At 37.2% G+C, this 27,477-nt stretch overlaps 1 protein-coding gene across 10 annotated transcripts in view; it reads right to left on the bottom strand.

Annotated features, from left to right (window-relative positions):
- The window catches only part of Unc79 (unc-79 homolog, NALCN channel complex subunit), a 272,072-nt gene that overhangs the window by 122,887 nt on the left and 121,708 nt on the right, over positions 1 to 27,477 (bottom strand). For all 10 annotated transcript variants that reach the window (XM_063241428.1, XM_063241425.1, XM_063241421.1 and 7 more), the window contains 8 exons: positions 26,481 to 26,671; positions 25,796 to 25,919; positions 13,204 to 13,344; positions 10,631 to 10,852; positions 8,005 to 8,232; positions 4,480 to 4,621; positions 896 to 975; positions 663 to 811 (listed from right to left, as the gene is read on the bottom strand). In XM_063241428.1, the coding sequence (XP_063097498.1) occupies positions 663 to 811; positions 896 to 975; positions 4,480 to 4,621; positions 8,005 to 8,232; positions 10,631 to 10,852; positions 13,204 to 13,344; positions 25,796 to 25,919; positions 26,481 to 26,671 (1,277 nt within the window). The remainder of the gene's footprint in view (positions 1 to 662; positions 812 to 895; positions 976 to 4,479; positions 4,622 to 8,004; positions 8,233 to 10,630; positions 10,853 to 13,203; positions 13,345 to 25,795; positions 25,920 to 26,480; positions 26,672 to 27,477) is intronic.

Below are 27,477 nucleotides of genomic sequence, written 5' to 3'. Positions count from 1 at the left end.
AATGTCCTACTTGTCTCAAATCTCTACCAGTCAAAATTCATTACCTTAATGCCTATTCAAATGGTATCTGCTACTAACTATTCATCCAGAAATCATCTCACCCACCTGTGAATTGTGCTAAGCATTCCTTTATCATATTCACTTGGGTTAACAGTGGCTTATATACATAGGATGATCATGTGCCTTAGAGTATTCAGGATCTTGGTCTAGTTTATCCTCTTTGTTCTGAGTTTATTGTGAGAGGGCTACCCCTTCTTTAATCTCAAAGGTAGAACAATTTAAATAATAAAACATGTGGTCTCCTCCTGTATATCTAGTACTTATCCCCTTCTAAACTAAACTGCAAATTGCCAAGGTACCTTGTGAGATAATTATCAAACTACTATCTGTTGACAGTTTTCTAGGGTATACCATATTTTAACCCATTAACAAGTAAAAACATAAAATAATCTTTATTTTACATTTTCCATTTCTGCAGTATCTAGTAATGCAGTATCTAGTAACCTACACATTAGACAAAATGAAAGTAGTTCCCACTGACAATTAGGCTGTCCTGGCTGAGAAAAATAACCCAAATGAGCTAGTAAGTCTTATTCTAACTTTAATTTTTACAGCTGAAGGCTAAATTGTAAAGAAAAAAATGAAACATTTAGAAGACATACCTTGCAATCAACATGTGGTCCTGAATGTAGGCTAAAAATTGAGGGTGATCTTTTCTAGCAATGTATAAACATTCTCCGTGCAGACAGAGAATCTTCAAGCAATTGAGCATATTAAAAAGAATGTCTGGCTCTTCAAACTTAGCCATTTCCTACACAAAAAGTCACATAGTTACTAGGTTTTTCAAAATAGCCTTGCTATCAAGCCAAATGTTCAAATATTTCAGAAAATATACCTGGAAAATGGTATATATTAATCTCAACGTTACTGGAAGCTGTTGGTAGCAGAATTTTCTTTCAGTATCATTCTTTATTGCTGTAAAGAAATAATTATACAAAGATTAGCCTGCCTGTTTCCCTACCATTCATCAACTGACTGTGATCGTGAAGCCAAGAGAAATTGTTTAAAAAGATATAGAATGTATTAAAAGAGCAATTGTGTGTTCCAATGTCCCAAGATGATTGCAAAATGCATATAATGCTAACAGATACTAATAAAGTAAAATTTAAATTTAAAAAAGATGCATTGGGCAATGTTTTCATTTCATTGAGTATACATCCCTTCTGTGAGGTAACTGCAGGATCCTTCTAACTCTAGGAGTCTTAGCCTCCATTTTGCACTGTGTAGCCATGGTATATTTGAACATCTTTGGCTCTCCAGGCTACCACACCCAGATCTGTGCTCGTTAAAAGAACCTGGGACAACCACGGCACCCCTTCCTAACTGAAAGGGAGATAAATAGGTATTAAAAAGAGAGGTATTCAAATTGATATAGCACCTAAGTTAGGGTTTATCTCCCAGACTAACACAAAATGAGGGTCTTTTGAAAAAGGAGAGTATCCTCAGATGAGAACACTGCTCATGGTTTTATCTTCCAATGAGGATCTCTAAACCTTTTTTCTTTATGGTTTAGAAACTCTTCTGAATACAGGTTATGGTTACAACGAAGAATCCACAAATTAGCCAGACAGCAAAACTAGTAATAAATGCACTAATAACATGCCACTGTAAGTTTTAGAAATTCCCAGAACCAAAGACAATGGCAGTCCAATCCTCTTGGCTTATATAAACAGTTTACTGGGATTCTTCCACTAAAAGGTATTTCAAATGCTTGTTCTCAGCACTTGAATCTATTTTGTTTAATGTGAAGAGTTTTATATCTATTTTTAGTGGTGGCTCTATCTGACTGCCATAAGAAATAGGTATTACGCCCTCAAATGCAGAAAGAAGAGATCACAGAGTGATTTCCATTGCCTTCTATGATTTCCTCTATGGAGCATCCCTTTGCTCTCAAACAGAGTAGCTTAGGATCACTGCCAGAGGCCCAAAAAGCACAAGCACTAGGCATCTCCGAGCAGCACAAACACTAGTCTTGGAAAAACCTTAGCAGGGGCTTCCCTGATGATATTGTTTAAAACTATGCCCCACAAAACAGTAGAAAGCAAAGGAAAAAAAGTAGGCTAGAAATGGACAGTCATCGGACATAGTGTCTAAGGGAGAAATAGGCCAATGTTCAAAACAGTGGAGTTTATAATAACTCATCTAAGAAAGTAGTACAGTTGTCCCTCTGTGTCCACAGGTTCTTCTGGTAAGTGTGGTTCAAAGATACTCAGAGAAAAGACTGCATCTTTATTGAACATACACAAGCATTTTTCTCTTGTCATTATTCTGTAACAATGTAGCATAACTACTTATATTGCATTTACATTGTATTAAGCATTATAAATAATCTAGAGATAATTTAAAGTATACAGGAGGGTATGTGTAATTTGTACACAAATACTATGTTGTTTATATAAGGGACTTGAGCATCCACAGAGTTGGTATTTTTTGAAGGCAGGCACATGCTGGAATTGATCACCAAGGATACCATATAACACCTGTAATCTTTTTTTTTTTTTTGTACCAGGAATTGAACTCAGGACCTTGTGCTTGCCAGGCAGATACTTATGCTGCTGAGCTATTATCACCAGTCCTAACACTTGTAATTTATAAAAAGAAATTACTTAATTTTAACTACTATCCAAATAAAAATGACAATTCATTGATTTATGTGCTATTTTAGGCTTAAAAGTATATTTATATAAAAGCAATGCAGCTTGTTGGATCATCAGTCCTTACTTTCCTTAGACATGAACCCCAATAGATACATAACTCTTGGCCTGGACCACAGCAGCTGTACCTCTAAAACAAGGTCAGTAGGTCTAAGTAAACCAGGAGACTGGGATTCCAACCCTAACTCCTGCTACTGATTGTGTAATATTTGGGTTTCTAATATCCAGGCCCTACCCTAGATATATATGGAATTAGGAGGAAGTAGTGAGGGTGGAATTCACTTCTTTTGTGTTTCACCTCTTCAGATGATTCTAATGCTCCCACATAATTTTGAAAGCACCTCTGAAAATAACATAAACTGTAAATAAATCGTATAAGCTACAGGACTGAAGGCAAGTCATTAAACCCAATTGAGATTTATTTTCTCATCTGCAAAGCAAGAAGGGTAAACTAGATCAGCAGATTCCAGATTTCTTTTTTGAAGGATATTTTGTTTAAACAACATCTGACTTAGCATGCCAACATATAAAATGAAACAAGTCAGAGCACTCTAGTGGAATCTGGGCAAGAAGCCTGGGAGGTTTATTATGTATCCTCATTTTTCCATCACCTGTAACTTCAGGGAAGGAAGTTCTAAAGAAGCAACACACAGCCTTTATAACAAGAAGTGCATGTTAAACACTAACGAAATAACCAGGCACAGTGGTTCATCATTGATTATCCTAGCTACTTGGGAGGCTGAGACAAGAGGGTCACAAGTTGAGAACAAGCCTGAGCAACTCAGGAAGACCCTGTCTCAAAATAAAATATAAAAGGGCTAGGGGTGTAGCTCAGTGATAAAGCATAGCTGGACTTGATTACCAATACTGCAAAAAAAAAAAAAAACCAGATGATCTCAAGTGTTTCTTTAAACTTTAGCTTCAGTGATTGTAAACAGTGAAAGCTGAGATAGTCATACTTCACATGTGTACTCTTTTACTTTTTTTTTTTTTTTTTTTTTTTGTGGTACTAGGATTGGACCCAGACCTTCACACTGATCTATATCTCTAGGCCTTTTTAAATTTTTGAGACAAGGTCTTACTACATCGTTAAATTGCTCAAATGAGGTTCAAATTTGTGATCCTCCTGCCTCAGCCTCAGAATGCTGGCATTATAATGCCCCACCACATCTAGCTATTGACCATATTTATAATCTGTGTAAAAGCAGTTCATTCTGTTCAATAATTACCTTGCTCTGAATAAGACATCCAGGAGCTATGTGATGTGCAGGAATCGCAGTGAAAGGCTGAGGTGGAGAGTGCAGACAATCTCAACAGCAACTTGGGTATGTTGCCAAAGCAACGTGATTTTGGATAGAAGAAACAGAACTCTCCTGCAACTTGGGCACACAAGGACTTAGCCAGGACCCTGGACAGTACACCTCACTTTCCTGAGCAGCTTGTGCCCTAGGCTGGATGGCGAGGCGCACTGTCCACCTGGCTACTTCTGTATATCGTGTAGGCCCCTTGTTAACTGTCTACACTAATATGAATAATTTTTCTTGGTAATGAGCTGTTCAAGAAAATGGGTTCCCTGGAGCCATATGGATACATTCACTTCATAATCTGGTGGGACAAGGTTTAGCTGCACAAATCTACTCTAAGGAAGACACAGCTGAATCTGCCTAAGTCATTACTAACCTAAGAAATCAGAGATCTGAACATTAGGCTTTGTGCAAACTGGAAAGTGCCCACTGCATGCTACTCCTCATTCACATTCACCTACCAGCATGTTCTGTGGGCACGGTGCGATTGCCTGGGTTCTCCCCGTGCTTGACTGCCGGGTTTTCCTCCTCCTCTCCTTCAGGTCCTACAGTGAACTCTGGTCTAGAAGAAAGGAGGCTATCCTCAAGGCTGTCTGTGGGCTCCTGCAACAATACAAGCAACCAGATGAGCAGCCCATGGAGGGCTGTATAACAAAAACAATTTGGGTCAGGTCAATAAAGATGAATTGTAGCCTGTACTATTCAGCCCTGTGCTGAGCCAGAAGTGCAAAAGGACCACACCTCAGAAGAGCCTGAGCTTGTTACCCTAATGGTACAAGATCTGCTGCTAAAGCATTTGCTTTCACTTGAAATAAATATGGAGAAATAATGAAAACACTGTTCAACCTTCTTCGGCTGCTCTCCTACCTCTGCTTTAATCCCCAAGATCAGTATCCCACTCACCATGGGACTTTTACCCACTTACTCAGTTGAACCTACTTGGGAGGCACTGAGGAGTTCACAAAGATATTCAAATGTAAAGGCTTGTTAGCTGGGCAGGTCAAATTTCTGAAAGCAAGAAATGCCTATGACATGTGCTAGTGCCCATCAGCAGAGAGACAGATCAACAAACTGTGATCCATCCATGAAATGAGATATTATTCAGCCTTAAAAATGAAAGACATATTATCAAATGAAGAACTTTGAGGGCATAACACTAAGAGAAATAAACCAGTCACAAAAAGACACATAGGCTATAACATCATTTATGTAATGTATCTATAGTTAAACCCACAGATCAGTAGAATGTTGGTTTCCAGGGGACAGAGGCAAAAAATATGAGGAATTATTATATAATAGTCCTATAGAGTTTCCTTTTTTTTTTCCTTTTTTCTTGTGTGGTACTAGAAATTGAACTCAGAACCTTGCGCTTACCAGGTAGGCACTATGCCATTGAGCCATATCCCTGGCCCCTAGAGTTTCCATTTTAAAAAGTAAAAAAGACTTGGGGAGTAGCTGTACAACAATGTGAATATACTGAGCATTACATTCTGTATTTATATATACTATATGTTGTATTTATATATTAAAAACAGAAAGCGCTGTGTATGGTTTCCATTTAAAACATTTAATTTCTGGATATTCTTCTATCTTTGTACTTTAAAATTTCATCTTCATATATCCTCTTTCAAAATTATCCTCAGAGCTAATACTTTTACCAGGAAAGATTTTTTTCAAGAAGTATATGACGGCTTGATCAAAGCAAGAAGGAGATAAAGACTGATGGGATAAAGGACAGGAGGAAGAAAGAAACCCAGTGCTAAAACAGTCCCTAACAGTGCTCTGAAAAGTGTTTTGGCAGCTTCACAGCTTTACTGAAGCTGCCCACGTTCCTAGGCCCAGTAACAACAATAATAACCATGTCAAGTCATAAAGTGAATTTCATGTTGTTGTTACAGGGAGAAGTTGCCTGCTGCATATTGAATCTTCTACCTTCACCTGATAACTCACATTTTTGGTACTGCTCTCAACAGGGAGTTATATTGCAAACTACTGGCCCATTCTTCCTGTCCTCATGGACTCTCTTATCTTCCGCTTGTCCCAGGAGGACAAAACAGCTAAGGTTGCCAGAGAATGAAGTGGAGACTAAATGTTCTAAGCAGAATCCTCTTTTATTAAAGGGCATCACTCCCATAAAATTTGAGAGAAAAAAACTGAATCCTTTAGCTTCATCTCCAAATTAATTTTGAGCTTATGACAAATGTCAAACACATTTGCACATGAGGGATTGTTTTGATGGCCCAATTTCTCCACGTTATGTTTGTTTCTGTCTTTGTCTCATAGAACCATGTTGTCAAAAATGACACAGTATAACAGCTCTCAGGAGGCTGAGGCAAGATGATCACTGTAAATTCGAGGTCAGCCTGGGCTACATAGTGAGTTCACAGTGAGTTCAAAGCAAGCCTAAACTACAGAGTGAGACCTTTTCTTAAAAGAAAAAGAAAAGCAAATTATTCACTTGATTAAAAGAAAGATCAAATAAGCTGAGTGAGATGGTGGACACACATAATCTCAGCACTCTGAAAGAGGTGATTAGAGCTCTGCTCTGATGAATGAGTTAATTCAAGTATTAGTTCCGATCACATCTTCTCCAATATGATGTCCCTGACTATCACACACTTAAACTGGATTCATTGCTCCTTGTCTGAACTCCAAGTTACCTTGTTCAAATCTCGATTGCAATGCTCATTACACTGTATTATCATGATTAGATTCTAAGCTTCCTGACTTTAGCTTTTGTTCTTTCATTATTATTACTGGGACTGGTTTTGATTTGGTTTGATGGGTTTTTTAAATTGTATTTTATTATATATTAACAAATGCACATCATTCACCCTGGAAGATATTATGCTATATGAGCTAGATCAAGCACAGAAAGCTAAATACTACAAGTTCTCACTTATGTGTGGAAGCTAAAACATTCACAGTCATAGTAGAAGACAGGAGGACGATGGGTGCCAGAGTCAGGGTAGTGAGGGCTGTGGGAAGATGGGAGTGTTTTATAGTAAGTATCCAATGGCTGTGTTAAACATCTATAACATCCATAGGGATGCTATGTTGAAACAAATAGGACTAATGATATAAATGAGCTGAAACTGAAGAAATATTTTATTACTTGAATGGTATACTTCTCTTTCAAAGAAGTTTTTTCTACTAAACAGAGAAAAATGAAAAAGAGAGGCAGAGAAAACAGGACTGGATGAGGTGGCACACGCTTGCAATTCTAGCGCTCTGGGAGACTGAAAGCAAGATAATCACAAGTTTGGGCCCAGGCATGGCAATCTAGTGAGACACTATTTCAAAATTTAAGAGGAGCACTGGGGAGTATAGCTCAGAGACCCTGGGTTCAATTCCCAGTACCACTGAAGGTGACAGGGAAAGAAAGTACTAGCTCAAATAACTCATGCTTCCCACCTCTGATGAGGGTATTTTGTGCTATATGTCTTAGATAAAAACTAGGTTCAACAGAAAATAGAAATTGCATGGACTAAGGCATATCTTAGCTGTTTCTCTTTAGACAATTTCCTTGAAAATTAGAAAATGAAAGCAAGCAGAAAAAGAAATAAAGATTTTCTTGATTGCAGATAAAAAGTCAATGAGTTTTAAAAACTAAAGTTACCTTAGAGCGGTCTCCATATACAATCTATATTTTATTGTATTCATGGCTACACTTTGTAAAATAACTTTATGATAAAAATTCTTCCAAGAATGCTAATGATGTTCTATAGTCATGAAAACTGTGTGAACAAAGTTGCTATAACATTAATTCAGGCCAGTTAAGAGAAGTCTGTATAGTGTAGCTCCATCTCGTCTCCCTCCAAGGGCCTGAGTTGGGGAAAACCACTCAGGAAAACTTTCTTTTAAAACAGTCTCACAAAAAACAGCATGGAGTATTAAGATAATACTGGAGGAAGGCCCCATTACAGTAGCCACTGCAGTCTCTCTTACTACTGTACATCATTCATTTCATTTCTTCAACTGCTTACCACTAGCCGGCTTTCTTCTTTGGGAGCTAATCGCTCCAGGAGTTCACAAGCAAGCTGATAGCAGAGGATACTAGACTGACATAAGTTACACTCCATTGCTTTTTCCTCCTTTTGGCAGGTGTGGGAGCCCCCCCAGGGGGCCTGGAAGACATTGTTTATAATAGAAATAATGTCCTTTGACAAGTTGTGCTCTAAACCCATCGTGATTCCATCATCTTGCAACTCCATCTGAAAGATATTGAAAAAGGGGGAAAAAAGAAGAAGAAAAAGAAGAAGAAGAAGAAGAAGAAGAAGAAGAAGAAGAAGAAGAAGAAGAAGAAGAAGAAGAAGAAGAAGAAGAAGAAGAAGGAGTTTGGTCCTTTTATCCAGTATTACATTGGCATAGTACTTGGCGATAATTTTCCCTAACTGACAGCAATACTGAATTATTTAAAGACAATACAGGTTCTAATGCTACGAATATATATTACTTTCCTTAGATTCTTCTAAAAAGAGTATGAACACAAGCAAAGTAATAGGAATTTTTTTAAAATCATGTGTTTTTAAACCATGTATTTTAAGAGAAGTGTTTTTAAATTCATAACTTTGTGAGACGTAGCTTATTTAAAAAATGCTGCTCTTCATATACTATCCAAGTCAGACTCATTAAAAGGAACCAGGATTTTTGGAAAAATGGGGAGCTGGAGCTATGAAAACATAAGATGAGCCTCAAACATTTTATTATGCCATAAATTAAGAAAATGTTTAAAGAAAGATATGATATGTCAAAGGAAGACAGGGCCATATTGAAGGGATTCCCAGTGGCCAAATATAGAATAATAATGAACAACAAAACAAATTATCATAGCAACAGATTATAACCCACTGAATAAATTAGAAATCAATGGGTATGTAAGAATAAGCAAATAAATAAATCAACACATAAATAGGAGAGAGAAGGAACTGACCCTCTAGTAGAATACCAGTTAATTAATTGAAAAGAAATGATGGAACCATAAAATTATCATTTGGTAGCCATCATAAAATAATTGACTCAGGCATCAATAATCTATCAATTAGTGAACTAGTTAGAGAAAGATAAGAAAAAGGAAATTTCTTCCCCCACAAGTTACTTATTAATTACAAAAAGTAGAATACACTTTTCCTTCAGTATCTGTGGGAGATTGACTTCAGGTAGGCGCTTACACTGCTGAGCTATATCCCTGGCAACGAGATTGACTTTAGAGCCTTAAAAAGATATCAAAATCCACAGATGCTCAAGTCATTTATATAATATTTTATATACCTGTGCTTATCCTATCCTCCAATATACTTTAAATCATCTCCACATATAATACTTAATACAATGTAAATATTATATAATTGCTATATCACAATGTTTTGAGAAAATGACAAGAAAAAGTTTAATACATAAGCAAATTAAAGAAAAAATTTCCCTCTTTTGTTAGTGCATCTGTGGTTGTGGAATCTATAAGCACAGAGGGATGATTATAGTGACTCTGGAAAAAAAGTTGGCAAAAATCACATTAACCACCTGAACTAAGTGATCACTAGTAAGGGGACATTATTATATCTTGTGCCTTCTGATATAATGCATTAAGAGGACATAACATTACAATTGTGATCTTTCTGCCAAAAATTGTATGACCTAAATTAATGATGCTTCAAAAGGAAACATCAACTAAGTTTAAATTTAAACACCTTCGACAAAATGACAACATTCTTTTTAAAATGTCAAGGACATAAATGATAAAGATCGAGAGATTGTCTTGGATTAAAGAAGACTAAGAAAACAGAACAAATAATTGTAATGAGTGATCCTGGATTGTTTCTGAATCAAAACTGATTTTTGGGTATTTCTTTTCCTTTTTCTATAAAGATGATACTATTATGATCAACCTTAAATGCATAATTTCTGTAAAGTAGCTAACAATGTTTCCTGATTTTGATAACTATTATGGTTATGTAAAAGAATGTTGTCTTTATATCTTAGGAAATACATTCTGAAGTATTCAGAGGTAAAGTGATATGAAATTAGCAACTTATTCTCAAGCAATTTATTGAGAAAATTCATGCATATGCATATGGAAAAACAAACAGAGGGAGAGAGAAGTAAATGTTAACATCTAAAGAATCTGAGAAGTATTTAGGAATTATTTGTACTAGTCTACAACTTTTCTGAAAATCTGAAATTGCTTCAAATTATAAAAATTATAAAAACATGTACTCATCAAAGCTTTTTTAACTTATCTTTTAAAAATTATCTTGAAAATCCATTTATAAGATATATTAAAATTAGCTCCATCACTATAGAGTTGTACCTTGCTCTTCCCAACAATAGCATTATCCAGTTTGTTCATCCAATTTATTCAACAGAATCAATTCTAATGATGCTAGGATGTTTCTAAAATTCAAATCCATTTTCACATGTCAACATCATTGCAGATATTCACACAAGTAGTTTTCAGACTCTTTAGGAAATTCCCAAAGGAGTTTGCAAAATGTCTTGAGTGCTGCTGCATAATTTCAGCAAGTGTGAAGATGCCCAACACATGGAAAGAATCACTATATAATGCCTTCCCTCATTCTTCACCTCTGAACTAAAGGAAGCTCATGCTTCAGCTACCTGCTTCAGGAGAAGATCAAACATGAGGATGAAACAATTTAGATTCATTTCATCATCTTCACAATCAAAGTCAATAGTCCTTCCTCCTGGATGACCAAAATTCTTGAAAGGGCTACGAAATGGACTACGCATAGGACTCCGAAATGGACTCTGGAAAGGGCTATGAAATGGACTCAGCATATTATGCTGACCTCGTCGACCAGGATCAGAGGCAACACTCACCTACAAGAAAGAATGTCAGCACAGATAGGTGAACACACAGACACTCAAATGTCAGAATAAAACAGTTAAAGTTTCTATGGAAGGCATTTTCAGCTGTCATTCAGTTTCTTTTGATATACCCAATTGCACTAGTACCTCCCAAAATTATGGATTCTTTCAAAATATAAAAAAATAAACAAAATCATCTAAACTTTCAGACTAATTGTCAGGGAATGAAACATTAGCACTCTAAAGGATGAAGGCACTCTCCATTATTATGTTTCTTATTCCAGCAAACAGTTTCAATTAAAATACACTAGATTGACTCTACCATAACTTAAAAGCATAAGGAATTACATAAGCAAAATATGTAAGACACATTTTAGAATCAGAAACACAGAAACCCTGAATGATATGACTAGTTAATGATTAAACTATTGTGAGAAACAATACATGTCAAATCTGTTGTACTGGCTATTCTCTATTTGCCCTCCCCATACCCTACTCCAGGCCTTTACTCCTCCTCTCTGCCCTACTTTGTGTCCAGAGATTCTGTGGACCTGAGTTTCCTCAGGCTCCTTTGCTGCCTGGCTTCCAAATGGCTTCAATCAATGGACGGCATGACCACCAGAGGACCTGGTGAGGCTGGAGACATAGGAGGTAGGAGTATTTCTTGCCACTCCTCCAGCTTTAAAGCTACATCTCTAGGTGTGCTGCCATCACTCTACAGCTTCTCTTCCAGCCCTTCCTTGCAGCTGCAGCCCCTAGTCAGCTCCCGGAGTTCTTCTCCTTGTTCCATTCACCTTGGGGTATAGTGGCTTTTTACTGGACTGTTACTGGATACTGGGTGCCTCACCAAAGCTTATTGCTTCTTTAATCTTTCTTAAAACTCTAAAGACAGAATTCCCATTAAAGTTCCTTCATTTTAACTATCTAGGAAAATTTTGCATCAGTCCCTGAGTGATATATCAATGTATCACTCCCAAATATTTTTTTCTCATAAAGATCTAATGACCAAAACATTCCACCAACACCATTTTTCAACACAAAGAGGAAGAGTAACCCTCTAAGAATCAGAATATCTGTACAGCAGTAGTTATAGGAAACCACTACAGTTCACTAAAAGAACATCAGGTTAAGTAGTTATAAAATGAGGATAATAAGTTATTCCCTGATGGGCTCTCAATTCTGTTATCTCACTCAGGATAAACATTTCACATAAGATAAAGTTCTTTACAAAGTAAGGTCATCATACGGTTATAGACGAAAGAAATAAATTTGAGTAATTGGTAGTTTTTTCTTATCAGCAAGTGAGAAAGAAGTGATGATTTCAAAAAAGTAATAAATACCAACTACAATCCCATTTTCATGTTACATTTTCTAGCTGCTAGATGTCAGGTGGAACAGTGGGGGAAATTTTGTGGAGAGGCTTGACAAGGACAGGGACAGTCCCTGTGAACTCTCAGGTATAAGTCAGTCTCTCCAAAATTGCTTATGGTCTTAGAATGTCTCATACAACTAGAAACTCCATCAGGTCCTCCATAGGGGAAATAATTAAAGTAGGTTATGTTTATGTACAAATCTGCAAAATTAAACCCGTCACTCTATATAGCTAACATACAGTAATAAAAATGTGGGAAAATAGAAAAAAACTCAAATGTATAAGAAAAAGACACTAAATATCAAAAAGAAATATGCTGGGCATGCTGGCACACAGCTGTAATCACAGCTACTCAGGAAGCTGTGGCAAGAGGATTGTAAGTTCAAAGCCAACTAGGGCAACTTAGCAATACTGTGTCTCAAAAAGTAAAAAGGGCTGGGGATATAATTCAGTGATAGAGTGTCCCAAGGTTCAATCTTTAGTACCATTTTAAAATTTCAACAAATTTACGTGTTTCTCATCCACAAAGGCGCAAACAGGTCAATAAAATAATCTCAATTAGTTGCAAGTGACAGCACCATTTACACTTGCTACCAGATGATTTAATTCTTTCCATAACACAATCGCAGGGAAAAAAATTATCAAAACCCCTCACCTCCATAGCTGGTAAGAAATTCTTATTCACTAGGAGACAATCCCTTCTCTCCCCACCCATAAAAACTAATATTAACAGAAAAGTTACTCTTTTTCCTTTCACTGTGGTAGGAACTAAAAAAAATTTTAAGATAAAATAAAACCCAACTTACTAATTAAACACTACATTAAATCTACCAGGTTTAGCACTTTTCTTACTTGAAGTAATTAAAAGATTAATGGAATGAGACGTGATGCAAAAGTGTTTTCAGGGAGATTTTATAACACTACTTTTATGCCTGGTACAAGTGACAAGGGTTTTCAACATTTTTATAAAACAAGAAGAGGCAATAATTACCCTTCGGGCTGCAAGGTTCCCTGACAGTTCACTGACTCTTGATTTTCTTTGATTTGCCAATTCTTTGACAGAATTAACTCCATCAGAAAACATACTTATTAAGAGCTGAAGTGGAACCGTGATATCTAATTCCGATAATACCTGGGGGGAAAAGGCACATACCCCCCCAAAACAAAACATGTAAACTTTAAAACTCAGAAAAATACATTTAATATATAACATTTCTTCCAAAAGCAAACTATTAAACTAAACACATTTAACTTTACATATGTTCTATCATCACAATCATCCTCACAGTTTTACAGCAAAAAAACTCAAGTTAATTTTGAACTTTCCGTTTTCCTTATTTCAATATCTAGTATATCATGTTCTCTCTATAAATGTTTTCAATTAATTAACACATGAGTCAACTTCAGGTATTTTATTGTCCACCATGTTCCTAAATGGTCAGGCCAGTGCTTTAAACCTTCAGTTGCAGCACTGGCATCATGGCTCTGTCAAAGCCAGTCCACAGAATCTCAAAGTGGAACTGCTCCTAACTCTGGAAGGATAGAAGCTCAATGCCATGCTCCTTCAGTGTCTGAGGCAGCACCTGCTATCTATAGAAAGACTAGCTTTCCTAAAATGAGAATGATCTGAGATCTCTCTGGGAATACCAAGTTAAAATTCTCAATTCCAAAAAACGATTCCTTTACTCTGTCAATGTGAAAATTATTATTGCTTAACTTAGAACTCTTTATAACATAAAGGACTGATAGGGTCACATCTTTACATGGCACAGAAATGTATTTGGTGAACTAAGCTTAGTAGTAGAGCACTTGCTTAGAATATACAATGCCTGAGGTTCAGTCTCCAATAACACACACACACACACACACACACACACACACACACACACACACAAACAGAAACACACATACACCACAGATGATCTGTACCTATAGAATAGATCCTATATATATTGTTTAGTTTAAACATTGAATCTCTATTTTCTGCAACTGCCCAAATTTTATGCCAGGTATTCAACTCAAGTCAGTAAATTTTTATTCAATATTCACTAAATACAAAGCATGTCCACAAGATGGGAAAAAAGAATGAAGAGACTTATTAATTCAAAAATAAAACCTAGCCTTTGAACTTGATAGTAAACAGAAGGATAAATAACAACCAAAAAAACCCTAAAAATCTAACTATAAGTAGAATAGAATTATTACCAAACATGATGAATACTGGGTGAAAGAATAAAGATTTTTTTAGACAGGGTCTCTTTAGGTAGTGTAGGCTGGCCTTGAATTCATTTATGTAGACAGACTGGCCTTGAACTCATAGCAATCCTCCTGCCTCAGCTTTGAAGTACTGGAATTATAAGTATGTACCGCCATGCCTAGCTAGGAATAATGATCTTCATAAGAAGACAACAGCATGAAGTAGGAGAAAACTTGAGAGGCAGTAATATTTTGGCAGTAGTTGGACATTAAAAGGTAAGTTAGAAGACATCTGGGAAGATAGCAGAGGGGTAAGCAACAGAGAAGGAGCCTCTCTGAGAGTGAGCATCCAAAGAGTGGAATATAGCAATGTGAGGAAGACAAGAAGGAGAGAAGTGAGTCCCCTGGACTCAAAGGATCTGAAATGAGAACTGAATCCCGCAAGGAAAACAAAGACAGAAATTTCAAAGAAGGAGGAGAAGGCAGGCAGCACCTTCTCCCTGAGTCAAGACTCACTGACTGGGAGGAGTGTTTCAACTTGTGGACACACAGTGACTACTAGCAACCTCAGAGGCCTCCACGGAGAGATGCAGCAGTGCAACAGAGCAGTGGACACGGTAGACTGTACTGGCTGGTGAGTGGCGTGAACTTGGCCATCCCACAGAAGAGGGAAACTGGCTGGGAGATATCTTGGAATGGGGTCAACTGAGCTTACCTCGGATCAACTGCTGGCTTCATATAATGACTTCTAGCTCAATTCAGGCCTGCAGAAGGTGCTGTGATTGCTGCAGACTAAACAAGTCTGATTCCAGCTTCACAGCCAGAAACTACTCTGAACTTCAGGGGAAGTATAGGTGCAGTATCGCTGAGATTATCTTACTACCGCAACTGCTGGCTTGCTGGAATAAATACACACATATCTGGACTCCATCTCCACACATTATCTACTAGTGACAAAGGAGACACATCTTGAAAGGGATATTTTTTCCTCTCTCTTGTTTTTTGTCTTGTCTTGTTTTGCTTTGCTTTGTTTTGTTTTGAGGGAGTTTTGTTTATTGTTTAGTTGGTTGGTTGGATTTTTTTCTCATCATTGTTTGATCTTTTTTTATATAAATGTGAACATGGTTTCTAGTTTCTTTCTAGTCCTTCTGTTTTGTTTTTCTTTCTATTACTTTCTTCTCACTTTCCCTTCTGTCTTCAGTGCCAGTTTCTCAGTTTCTGTGATCCTCATTTGTCCTCCACCTTACTTCTAATCTCTTCTTCTTCTTCTATTTCTCTATTTTTTTCCCTTAATCTATTTAAATTTTCTCCACTGAGGGTAACATTGGCATATTGAGGGCTTATTTATTGCACACAATTTCCTGGTTTGTTTTACATTTTGTTACATAACCACAAAATCTAGATCATATGATTATAAAAGTGGCAAATTAATAGTTACCTCAGTTTGTCATTTTCTAGGCTATGTTTCATACTATTGTTATTGCTAATTATAACACTTTTGCCAAAGAGACATAATTTTTCTAACCAGCTGTTCTTACTGGTATACCCAGACTGAGATTGCCTGACCGTCATAGAAAATCTCGTGGGCCAGTGCTGAAGAACCAGGGTGTGGGCCAAGTAGACAGCAACTTTTAAAATCTTGATTAAATTGAAGAGGTTGGATCTTGCAATGGATTCAAAATCCAGAAGCCAGTTACACTTGGAAGATGCCTCTGAGAATGTAGTCCTTTCCTAAGTATTCTAAATATTAGCAATAAAGCAACACACAACAGGCAATTTAAAAGCATCCACCAAGGAATTAAATTTTTTAATAATTAGAAAATGAAAAGACACTTAAGATGCAACCCCAGACATCAAGTTCATCTAAGGAAAACTCAAAGGGCAATGAAGTGAGACAATCAAAAAGTCACCCCTCCTTGGCCTCTCTGAAGTGCTAACAACAAAGCAAATGGACAAGGCTCTAGAAAAAATCAAATCCAAAATATTTTCTCATATAACTACAGAGATAGTAATGACAAAGAAAAACATGCTTATTGACTCTAGAGTAGATGCAGATTTAAAAAATTAGAGGAGCTGAGGAAAATGATGAAAACCTTAAAAGTCCAACATAGGAAGGAAATGGAATTCATAAAATAGATTCAAGCAAATATCCAGGAGAATAAAAATTCCATTGAAAGTATCTATAGCAGAATAAACCAATATGAGGGCAGAATCTCAAATATAGAAGATAGGCTTGCAGTCAGCAATCACAAAAAGAAAGATTTCTTAAAAATAGCAAGGGGCTACAAGAAATAAATCCAGCAGCAGTTAGATGATGGAAATAAAAATAACATCATATTGATTGGAGTCAATAAAAAAGCAGGAGATAGTACAACTGATACAAAAAAAACATGTTCACAGACATCATGGCAGAAAACTTGCCTGGAAAGGAAAAATAATTTGACATACAAGTAAGTGAGGTATATTAAAATTCAACAGGATGACCAAAAAACATCTAGTTTTGTTTGTATGTAATAGACAACATTCCAGAAATGCAACATAAGAACACAATATTAAAAACTGTTAGAGAAAAGAAACAAATCACTTATAAAGGAAAACCCATCAAAATGACAGCTGACTTTTTTTTTTTTTTGGTCTTTTTCGTTTTTATCGGTACCAGGGATTGAACTCACAACTGTCTGCTTGTAAGGCAGGTGCTTATGCCGCTGAGCTAAATCCCCAGCCCCTAGCTGACTTTTCAATACAAATTGTTAAGTAAAAGAGTGCTTAAAGTATTTCAAGTCCTAAAAGAAAACAACCTCCAACCTATATTGATGTACCCCACAAATATATCTTTTGAAATTGATGGAGAAATAAGATACTTCAATAACAAAAAACACCTGAGAAAATTCATGAAAACCAAACTAACACTCTAAAATGTTGTGAAAGATACTCTATAAAGGGATAATAAGGACTACCACCACTCCATCAACCCCAACAGAATGAATCCACCAGACAAGGCAAATGTTTAAATGGGGAGGCAGGGAGAGGGAGCCAACAATGGGAAAACAACATGATATGGATGAGTCAGTACATATCTGTTATAACTATCATTGTTAATTGTCTCAATTTACCAATCAAAAGAAATAGACTGACATAATGGATCAAGAAGCAAGATCCAACAATATACTCCATACAAGAAACACATTAAATCCAAAAAGGAATTCATAAGCTGAAAGTCAAAGATTGGAAAACAATATTCCATGCAACAGGAACCCAGAAAAAAGCAGAGGTACTTTTCTATTTGCAGACAGAGTGGATTTCAAAAGCTAAGACTGATTAAGAGTCAAAGAAGGTCATACATCCTTGTAAAGAGAACAATTCAAGAGGAAGAGATAATAATCATAAACATATATGTAACAAATACTAGTGCACTCAACTATATAAAACAAATATTAACTGACATGAAAAATCAAATATACTAAAACAGTTTTATTGGAGGATCTCAAAACATCAACAATGAAATATTATAATTGAACCAAACTTCCAAGTACATAGACTTAGCACACATCTATAGAGTGTTCCACTCCATAACACCAAAATACATATTCTTCTCAGCAGCACATAGGACACTCTCCAAAATAGAACACATCCTAGGTCATAGAATCTATGACATTCTAGGTCATAGAAGTACATGAAAGGCCCTGAAATTATCCCAAGCATATTTTCAGAAGAACGTTCAATGAAATTGGCAATAAATGGCAAAAAAAACCACAAGAACATCATAAACACATAGAAATTAAATCACAACCTCCCGAACAACCAATAGGTTACAGATCAAATTTTTTAAAAATTAGTCTCTACAATGAAAGACAATGCCTGTCATGGTTTATGTCTGTGGGCCCCAGGCCACATGAGTGTGCATTGTGCATTTTTGATGGTTCATTGTCTAGTACTTGGATTGATGGTGTCAGTGCTCCACCCACATAGGGGTGGAGCCAGGATGTGATGTAATGGCAGGAAGAAGATGTGTCTTGCCCTTTGCTGGTTCCCACTTGCTGTTTGCAGCTGTCATGAACTGGGGCTCAGCCATGCCAGCCTGCCTTGGAGCCAACTGAGTACAGATTGAAACCTCCAAAAATTGTAAGAAATAAATCTTTCCTTTCCCAACTTTGGGCTTCAGGTATTTTGTCTCAGTGATGAGTAAAAAATAACTAAGACAGAATTTGGTACCAAGGAGTGGGGTTGTTTGCTGGGACTATACCTCACCATGTTTCTCAAGAGGCTTTGGAAATGGCTTGTGGGCAGAGTTTGGAAAGGTTCTGACATGTCACCTGAATGCATAGAGCTGGAGCAGCTTAGGCTGTTCTGTAGAGGAGATTCTGGTCAGAACTCAGTAGACCAGAAGGCTGATAGAAAGCCTGATGGTAAAGACCAGGCTTGGGAGGTTTCTGCTGGGAAGAAGGACTGCATTGGTTGTTGGGCTCCACATGACGTGTGTTATGGCTTGGCAGAGAGTTTGTCTGCATTTTGCTCCTGCCCAGAGACTTTGCCTGAGACTGAGACCAAGGGTAATGGACTGATTAATCTTGAAAAAGAAATTAAAAAGCAATCAAACCTTGAGGCTGTGGCATGGCTATTGTTGGGGGCTTTTAGCCAGCTTTACATTGCAAATCAAGATCAAAGAGCCCAGCATTTACAATGCTGTGAGTTTGGCCAGAAGGAAAATTCCAGGAAGGCTATGGATTGTAAAGACAGAGTTGAGATTTTGATTGTTGAGTGGAAACAGAGAGATAAGAAAGATGGCCCTGGGGCATCCCAGGAAACAGATCCCCAACCTTTGCAGCCTTACTGCAAAGGTAAAAGAATTTGCTCAGAGGAGAAAGCTGCAGAGCACCAGGGTCTAGAATGGTGACAGAGGCCACATGAGGTTCCAGAATGGCAACAGAGGCCACATGAGGTTCCAGCAACATAGAGAAGCTTTTCCTCACAATCAGGTAAATAGAGCCCTGCAATCCAGGCAACTGAACCCTACAACCAAGAGAGAGAAAAGCCTGGCTACTGCTCTAGCTAGCAGCAAACCTTGGCAACATCCACATGGTGCTGATTTTAGGTGCAAGGAGAATGCACCAATTCTGGGGGTAAAATGGCTTCCACCTCGATTGGGAAGCAAAGGGCCTGGGAAGCCAAGCAGTGTGCCCCTGAGAAGGCAATTTGTGAAGATGTAAGAGTGAAGCCAAAGGTGCAGTGGAGACCCCAGAAGTTTGGGAAAGCCAGGAACGTGGGTCATCCAAGGAAAGCTGCAAAAAGTGAGCAGAGAGGATTTAAGAGAAAAGCTGTGGGAGCTGATATCTCTGGAAGTGCCGTGGGGGTGGAATCACCCAAGCCTTTCGGAGCTTATAACCAGATTGCTTCAGATGCTGAGCTTGGAACTCTAGGACTTAATGTTTGTCCTGCTGGATGTTGGACTTACTTTGTTTCCAATGCTTTATATTCCCCTGTTTGTAACTTTTGGAATGGTAATGTTTATCTTGTGCCTTTGCATTTCAGAAATGTTTAACTTTGTTTCATTTGTACAGGGAGTTACAGTTAAGAGTTTACCATAGATCTTGGAAGAGACTTGGGACTTGGACTATTCAGCAATGCTGAAACTGTTAGGACTTTAGCAACTCTTGGAGGTGGACTAAATGTCTTTTATATAAAGGATGTACATGAGTCCTGGGGGGCAGGGGTGGAATGTCATGGTTTATGTCTGTGGCCCCCAGGCCACATGAGTTTGCATTGTGCATTTGTGATGATTCATTGTCTAGTGCTTGGATTGATGATGTCAGTGCTCCACTCACATAGGGGTGGAGCCAGGATGTGATGTAATGGCAGGAAGAAGATGTGTCTTGCCCTTTGTTGGTTCCTGCTTGCTGTTTGCAGCCACCATGAACTGTGACCCAGCCATGCCAGCCTGCCTTGGAGCCAACTGAGTATGGATTGAAAACTCCAAAAACTGTAAGAAATTAACCTTTCCTTTCCCAGCTTTGGGCTTCAGGTATTTTGTCTCAGAGATGAGTAAAAAATAACTAAGATAATGCCAATGCAATATAACGGAACTTACGGAACATAATGGAACTTACGGAGTATAATGAGAGCAGTCCTATGAGGAAAATTTATAGCAGTGAATAAGCATATCAGGAAAACAGAGTGAACTCAAATTAACAATTTAATATTGAACTTCAAGCTTCTAGGAAAAAAAGAGCGAGTTAAGCCCAAAGCTCATACAAGAGAGAAAATTATAACAATCAGAGCAGAACTTAATGCAACTGAGACTAAGAAAACAATACAGTCCATGAACTGAACAGTTGGTTCTTTGAAAGACTAAATAAAATTGACAAACCCTTAGCCAACCTTATCACAAAAAAGAAACAAAAGACTCAAATCCACACAATTAGGAATGAAAAGTGTGCGGTCACAAGAGATACTTCAGAAATACAGAAGATCATCTATACCTACTTCAAGAACTTGAATTTCAATAGGATGGAAAATGCAAAAGAAATGGACAGATTCTTAGATACATATGAATTATCAAAGCTAGCTCAAGAATAAGGGCTGGGGATTTAGCTCAGCAGCATAAGCACCTGCCTTGCAAGCAGGCGGTTATGAGTTCGATCCCTGGTACCAATAAAAAGTTTTTTAAAAAAAGAGCAAAGCTAACTCAAGAATATATAAAAATTCTAGAGAAATCAATGAAATTGAAGATGTAATTAAAAACCTACCAACAAAGAAAATCCCAGGCCCTGATGGATTTATTGCTAAATTCTACAAGAAATTTAGAGAAGACCTACTACCACTACTTCTCAAACTCTTAATGAAATTGAAAAGGAAGCAATATTCCCAAATTGACTCCTGAAAGCAAGCAGTGCCCTGATACCAAAACCAGAGAAGGACCCAACTTAGAAAGAGAACTACAAGTCAATCTCCCTAATGAACACAGATGAAAAAATTCTCAATAAGATACTAGCAAACAGAATGAACCAAATCATCAAGAATATTATACACCATGACCAAGTAGGGTTCATCCCTGGTATGAAGGGATGTTTAATATACCCAAACCAATAAATATAATAAATCAGTTGTGAAAAATGAAACTCTAGTAAAGCTGTGTACTACAAAGATAAAACCAAGATCTCAATTGCTGAGAAGGAACAGGAAAATATATAAGATGACCTGAAGGCATCACAAAAAGCAGCAAGTCTCCACACTTTGCATGCTCAAAACCACAAAATGAAAGAATCTGCTTAGAGGAGGAAGCCACAAAGCACCATATTTCAGAATGGTGGCAGCATAGAAAATTTGTTCCTCAGAATTGGATTCAGAGAGGCTGGGGATTTAGCTCAGTGGCATAAGCGCCTACCTTGCAAGCAGGCAGTAGTGAGTTCGATCCCTGGTACTGATAAAAAGAAAAAAAAAAAGAAAGAAAGAAAGAAAAATTGGATTTAGAGTGCCCAGCAATCCAGGCACTTGATCCCTACACTCAAGAGAGGAAAGCCATGCTCCAGTTAGCAGCAAACCTTGGCATCATTCACATGCCACTGGTTTTAGGTGCAGGCAAAATGCAAAAGTTAGGGTTAAAAAGACTTTCAGTTCAATTTCAGAAGGCCTGGGAGTCCAGGCAGTGTGCCCCTGAGAGCACACTGTGAAGCTGTGAGGGTAAAATCAAAGGTCAGTGGGGAGCCCAGAACTTTGGAAAAGCCAGAAATGTGGATCATCTAGGAAACCTGCAAGAGTAGGCCCAAGAGAGAAGGCATGGGAGCTATAACCATTCAAAGTGTGATAGGGGCAGAGTCACTCAGGCCCTTTGGAGTTCACAACTTGCCACAGGTTGCATTGGATGCCGCACATGGAACTACAGGACTTAATGCTTGCCCTGCTGGATTTTGGATTTGGTTTGGTCCCAAACCTTTGTATTCCCATTTGTAACTTTTGGAATGTAAAGGTTTACCTTGGGCCATTGAATGTTGGAAATGTTGAACAAACTTTTCATTTGTACAGGGGCTAGCAGCTAAGAGTTTGCCTTATAGCTCAGAGATTTGGGACTTTGGCTTTTCAGCATTGCTGAAATTGTTAGGACTTTGGCAACTCTTATATGGACTAAATCCCTTTCGCATAAAGGGATGTGCATGATTCTTTGGGGACCGAAGGTGAAATGTTATGGTTCTAATGTAATATAATGTTGATGCCCCTAATACTGGTTCTCAAGGATTATTAATCCTGTGTTATAATGTTCAAATTGTGAAATGATAATACACACGTTTTTGTATCTGGAGATCAGTTTGAAGAAATGTGCCTGGTTGCCAGGCTGATACGGGGTGGATTGTTATGGCTGATATATTGTGTCAACTTGAGAAGTTTAGAGGCTCGGCTGAGAAGCTCAGTAGTTCTATATTCTGGGGTATAAAGGACATCTCCTGGGGTAGCTGTTTACACTCCAGTACATTGTAGTGGTTGATTCATTGTGTCAGCTTGAAAAGTTTAGAAGCTGGATGACACAACAGGGGGCGAGGGTCCTCACTTTGTAAATGTCCTCAGCCTAAGAGGAGGGTGTAGAGATGGTGTGGGTGTAAAGAACTCACCCTAAGATGCATAGCTTGCACACAATATAAGGGAGAAAAAGAGGCTTGCTTTCCCCTCTTTTTGCTCTTACTGCTTTTGCTGTCTTCTACTACCACAAACCATGGCCCCTCCACCATGTGCCACCCTGTCTTGGAGCCAGCTGATTATGGACTGAAACCTTCACAAAGTGTGAGCTAATTAAACCTATTCTCCTTTAATTATTGGTGTTGAATATTTTGTCTCAGTAATTAAAGAAAAGTAACTAACACACTGTGTTAACATAGCCATACACAAAAACAATATGATCACCTCAACAGATAGAGAAAAAGCTTTTGACAAAGTCCAATACCAATTCATGATAAAAGCCCTACAGAAAATTGGAATGGATGGTCTTTATCTCAATCTGATAAAACTCATGTATGACAAACCAACAGCCAACATCACCTCAAATGGACAAAACCTGAAAGCTTTTACTCTAAAATCAAGAATAAGACAATGATGTCCACTGTAATCACACTTATTCAATATAGTTCTAGAAACTTTAGCCAGAGCAACCAGACAAGAAAAAGAAATAAAAGGAATAATGGTAGAAAAGTAAGAAGTTAAATTATCATTATTCTCAGATGGCATGATAGTCTACATAGAGGACTCCAAAAACTCCACCAAAAGTCTTCTAGATTTAATAATCAAATTCAGTAGCATAGCTGGATAAAGTCAACAATTCTTTTTAAACTCAATAGCCTTCCTGTACATGAATAACAAACTCACTGATAAAGAAATTAGGGAAACAACACTTTTTATGATAGCATCCAACAAAATGAAATACATAAGAATCAATCTAACAAAAGCAGTAAAACTACATTGTTCAATACATTGAAACTAGTTCAACTATGTTGAAAACTATGGTACTCTGATAAAGGAGATTGAAGAAGATATCAGAAAATGGAAATATACCCATTTCTCGGGTAGGAAGAACCAATATAGTGAAAATGGCCATATTCTCAATACTACCATACAGATTCAATACAATCCTCATCAAACCTCCGAATCTCAGAGAACTAGAGAAAATAACCCTAAAATTCATCACCTAGAATAGCAAAGCCAATTCTGGGCAACGAAAGTAAGGTGGGGGCACTTCACAATCCCAGACTTGAAATTACAGTACAGAGCTACTGTGATAAAAACAGCATGGTACTAGAAGGATCAACGGAACAGATCAGAAGATGCACAGTCAACTTGATGTATACTTAGTTATCTTTCACAAAGGTGTCAAATACATTCACTGGAAGAAAGATAGCATCATTAATACTTTTGGAATAACTGGCTTTCCAAAGATTAAATGAGACCCATATCTTTCACCATGCACTAAAATAAAATCTAAATGGATCAAAGATCTAACTATTAAAACAAAAAATAACTGCTGAAAATAGAATAGGTAGAACTCTAGAAGACATTGGTGCAGGAAAAGACTTTATGAACAAAACCTCAGCCTCAAAGGAACTACCACAAACAATCAGCAACTGGGATCTCATCTTATTAAAAAGCATTTGCACAGCAAGAGAATCACTAACAGAGTGAAGAGACAACCCACAGTGTGAAAAAAGTTTTGCAAGATATTGCTCAGACAAAGGAATGCCATCTTGAATATGTAAAGAATTCTTTTTAAAAAACCCTCCAAATTTAAAGACTCAATCCAAAAGTAGGCATCTGAGATGAAAAAAATACAAACAGCAAATAAATATACTTTAAAATGTTCAACATTACTAGTTATTCATGAAATACAAATTAAAACAATACTTGATTCCATCTCACCCCAGGAAAAAAAAATGACTATTATCAAGAAATCAATGAATAACACATGCTAGCAGGGCTGTGGAGAAAAAAGGAACTCTTCTCCACTGTTGGTGGGAGTACAGACTGATGCAACCACTGGGGAAATGAGTGGGGAGATTCCTCAAAAAACTAGGACTAGAGGTTCCATTTGGCCCAGCTATTCCTTTTCTTGGTATCTTCCCCAAAGAATTAAAAGCATCATATGTATGCCATTTGACAGAGTTCATAATAGCCAAATCTTGCAAACAGTCCAAATGCCCATCAGCTGGTGAATGGATAAAGATGTGGTTTTTTCCCCACGATGGAGTACTACTCTGCCATAAAAAGGATAACCTTGAGACATTTCTAGGTAATGCATGCACCTTGAGATCACACTCTTAAGTGAAATAAATTGAACACAGGCAAATAGCATGTTGTTCCTCTGGTATAAGAAACCAAGAGTGTAAATAAACATGAAAATGTGTAATTGGCATTGTGAAATAGGAAGGAAATCAAATGAGGAGGTGAACAAGGGAGGGGTGAGGAGAAAAGGAAAGAAGGTAAAACTTTAAAAAATGAGAAAAGAAGGGGGAAAAAGATAAGCTAAGAGTTCACAAATGGAGACAAAAGGGAAAGTCATTCCAGGCTGAGAGAACAGCATGAGCCTCTCCTTAAATCAGTACCTCTTAGCATTTCCAAGTAAAAGATCCATTTAATATCAAAGATTCCTCAGAATCCTAGACAGCTTGGAATTTATAAAAACCAGTAGACTTATGAATTTAATAATGCTATTACATAAATTTATTAATCACCTCTAGAGCTTCATTTATTTGAAATTTAATCATTTGTCTATGAGTATGAAATATAACTTTACAAAAATCCTCAGCAAACATACACATTTATGGAACCTGGAAAAACTTTTCCCAACTGTACCTATGTATCTAAAGCTTATCAGCTAAGAATTATTGCCCCAAACGACCATATCATTCACTTACATGAAGCCACAGTAAAGCTTGCTCTTGTACAGAGGAGGGGTATCCCGTAAACCGACAACTAATAAAGCCGAACATCTCTTCCATCGAAAAAGGTAGAGGACAAAGTTCAATATCAAACATTTTGCTGGAAAGCAGATCAACAAAAATAGATGACCAGTGGGCATATTACTAGGGCCTACTAATCCCACTGAAGTGTTTCTAGCTCTACCCTGTTTGGAGAGCCCAAACCTTTAGTTTGTATTCTGAACTGCTATTAACACATCTCATTTTTTCTGTAAGAGAACAGTCAATGTCATTAGAATAGATATAAATCATCCATACAGTTGCAATAACATTAATGTTCATATTCATATTACGTTTAACAGAAGCAACCGCATTTCTAAAGAATCAGAGTTGCTCTGCAGCATCTAAACACATTTCCCTTTGTACTTTCCCAACATATCCTAAATTTCTTGGACAACATGGTGTATATGTATTTTTCCACAGAAAACAAAATCTTTTCTGAACAATTCTAAGTCATCTTAGCTGAATTTACAGCAGTTATTCCATTTGGGGGCTTTAAATTTCACCAAAGGATAGTTAAAAAGTAAAGGAGATTACATAAAGTGCTTACCAAAGTGCCTGGCACACAGTACATGTTCAATAGCATTATAATTACAATGACTTCATTAAACTACTTACCCACCTTAATACTTCCCTGAATTCTTTTAACTGGTTATCTGGGACTTCTGTTCTGATGGCTTCCAGCCATTCTGGCATAATACACTCCCACACTGACTGGTTGATCACGTTGTAGGGGATTAGGCAAAGGATTCTGTTGAGACCTTCCTTCAATTGAGTCACTGTGCTACAGGACTTATCCCAGTATCCACCAACCTAGTGAGGTTTTTACAACAAGGGAAAATAACAAAATATATGTTTCAATTACATTCAAGGATTTTGTAAAAAAGAATGAGTACAGAGAAAGGGCACAGCCCATTCCTATGGGTCTCAGTCCAAGAATCTAGACAGATTTACAAAAATCTACAAACCACCATTAAGATCCATTAATAACAAAAAAGAAGACAATTAAAAAGAGATTCAAGTCTTTTGTTTGTTTTTGTTTTTTGGTATCAGGAATTGAACTCAGGACCTTGTGATTGCCAGGTAGGCACTTAAGCTGCTGAGCTATATCCTGGTAACAAAAGAGCCAAATACTGATCAAAGATTAAGTTTGAACTATTCTACTGCAGGCCTTTCAAATCATATATGCATTATAATTCCAAAGATTTTTTTTTCTTAACAGGATAAGCATACTTTTTGGACCATTATCATTTCTAAAGTGTAATAAATTCATTATAATAGGTACAATTAAACTTCTGCGTTAGAGGAACATAGTCTTATACTACCATACACTGTATACTGCAAATTTTCTTTACAGAAAACATAGGCTGGACCCATGAATTTAACAGATGCATATTTTACTAATCAAGATACTACCTTAATTTCTTGCAATGAGAAAAATCATAAACAATGAGTTTACAAATTTAAATTATTTTAGTCTAGATGTTAAAGATCCTCTATTTCTCTCCTAAGCATAAAAGTAACAAAGGAATAACTGGTCCTAGGTCTTCACCATGTAACAGAATACTTGTGGAAAACTGCCTCATTTTAAATGAATTCTACTTTTTTGAGAGGCACTG

The sequence above is a fragment of the Cavia porcellus genome, unplaced genomic scaffold (assembly GCF_034190915.1).
Source record: "Cavia porcellus strain 051 isolate PalLab524CR breed Dunkin Hartley unplaced genomic scaffold, mCavPor4.1 scaffold_31, whole genome shotgun sequence".
Lineage (NCBI taxonomy): Eukaryota > Metazoa > Chordata > Mammalia > Rodentia > Caviidae > Cavia > Cavia porcellus.
The sequence above is the reverse complement of the archived record's forward strand: the minus strand, read 5'-3'. Positions and strand labels throughout refer to the sequence as shown.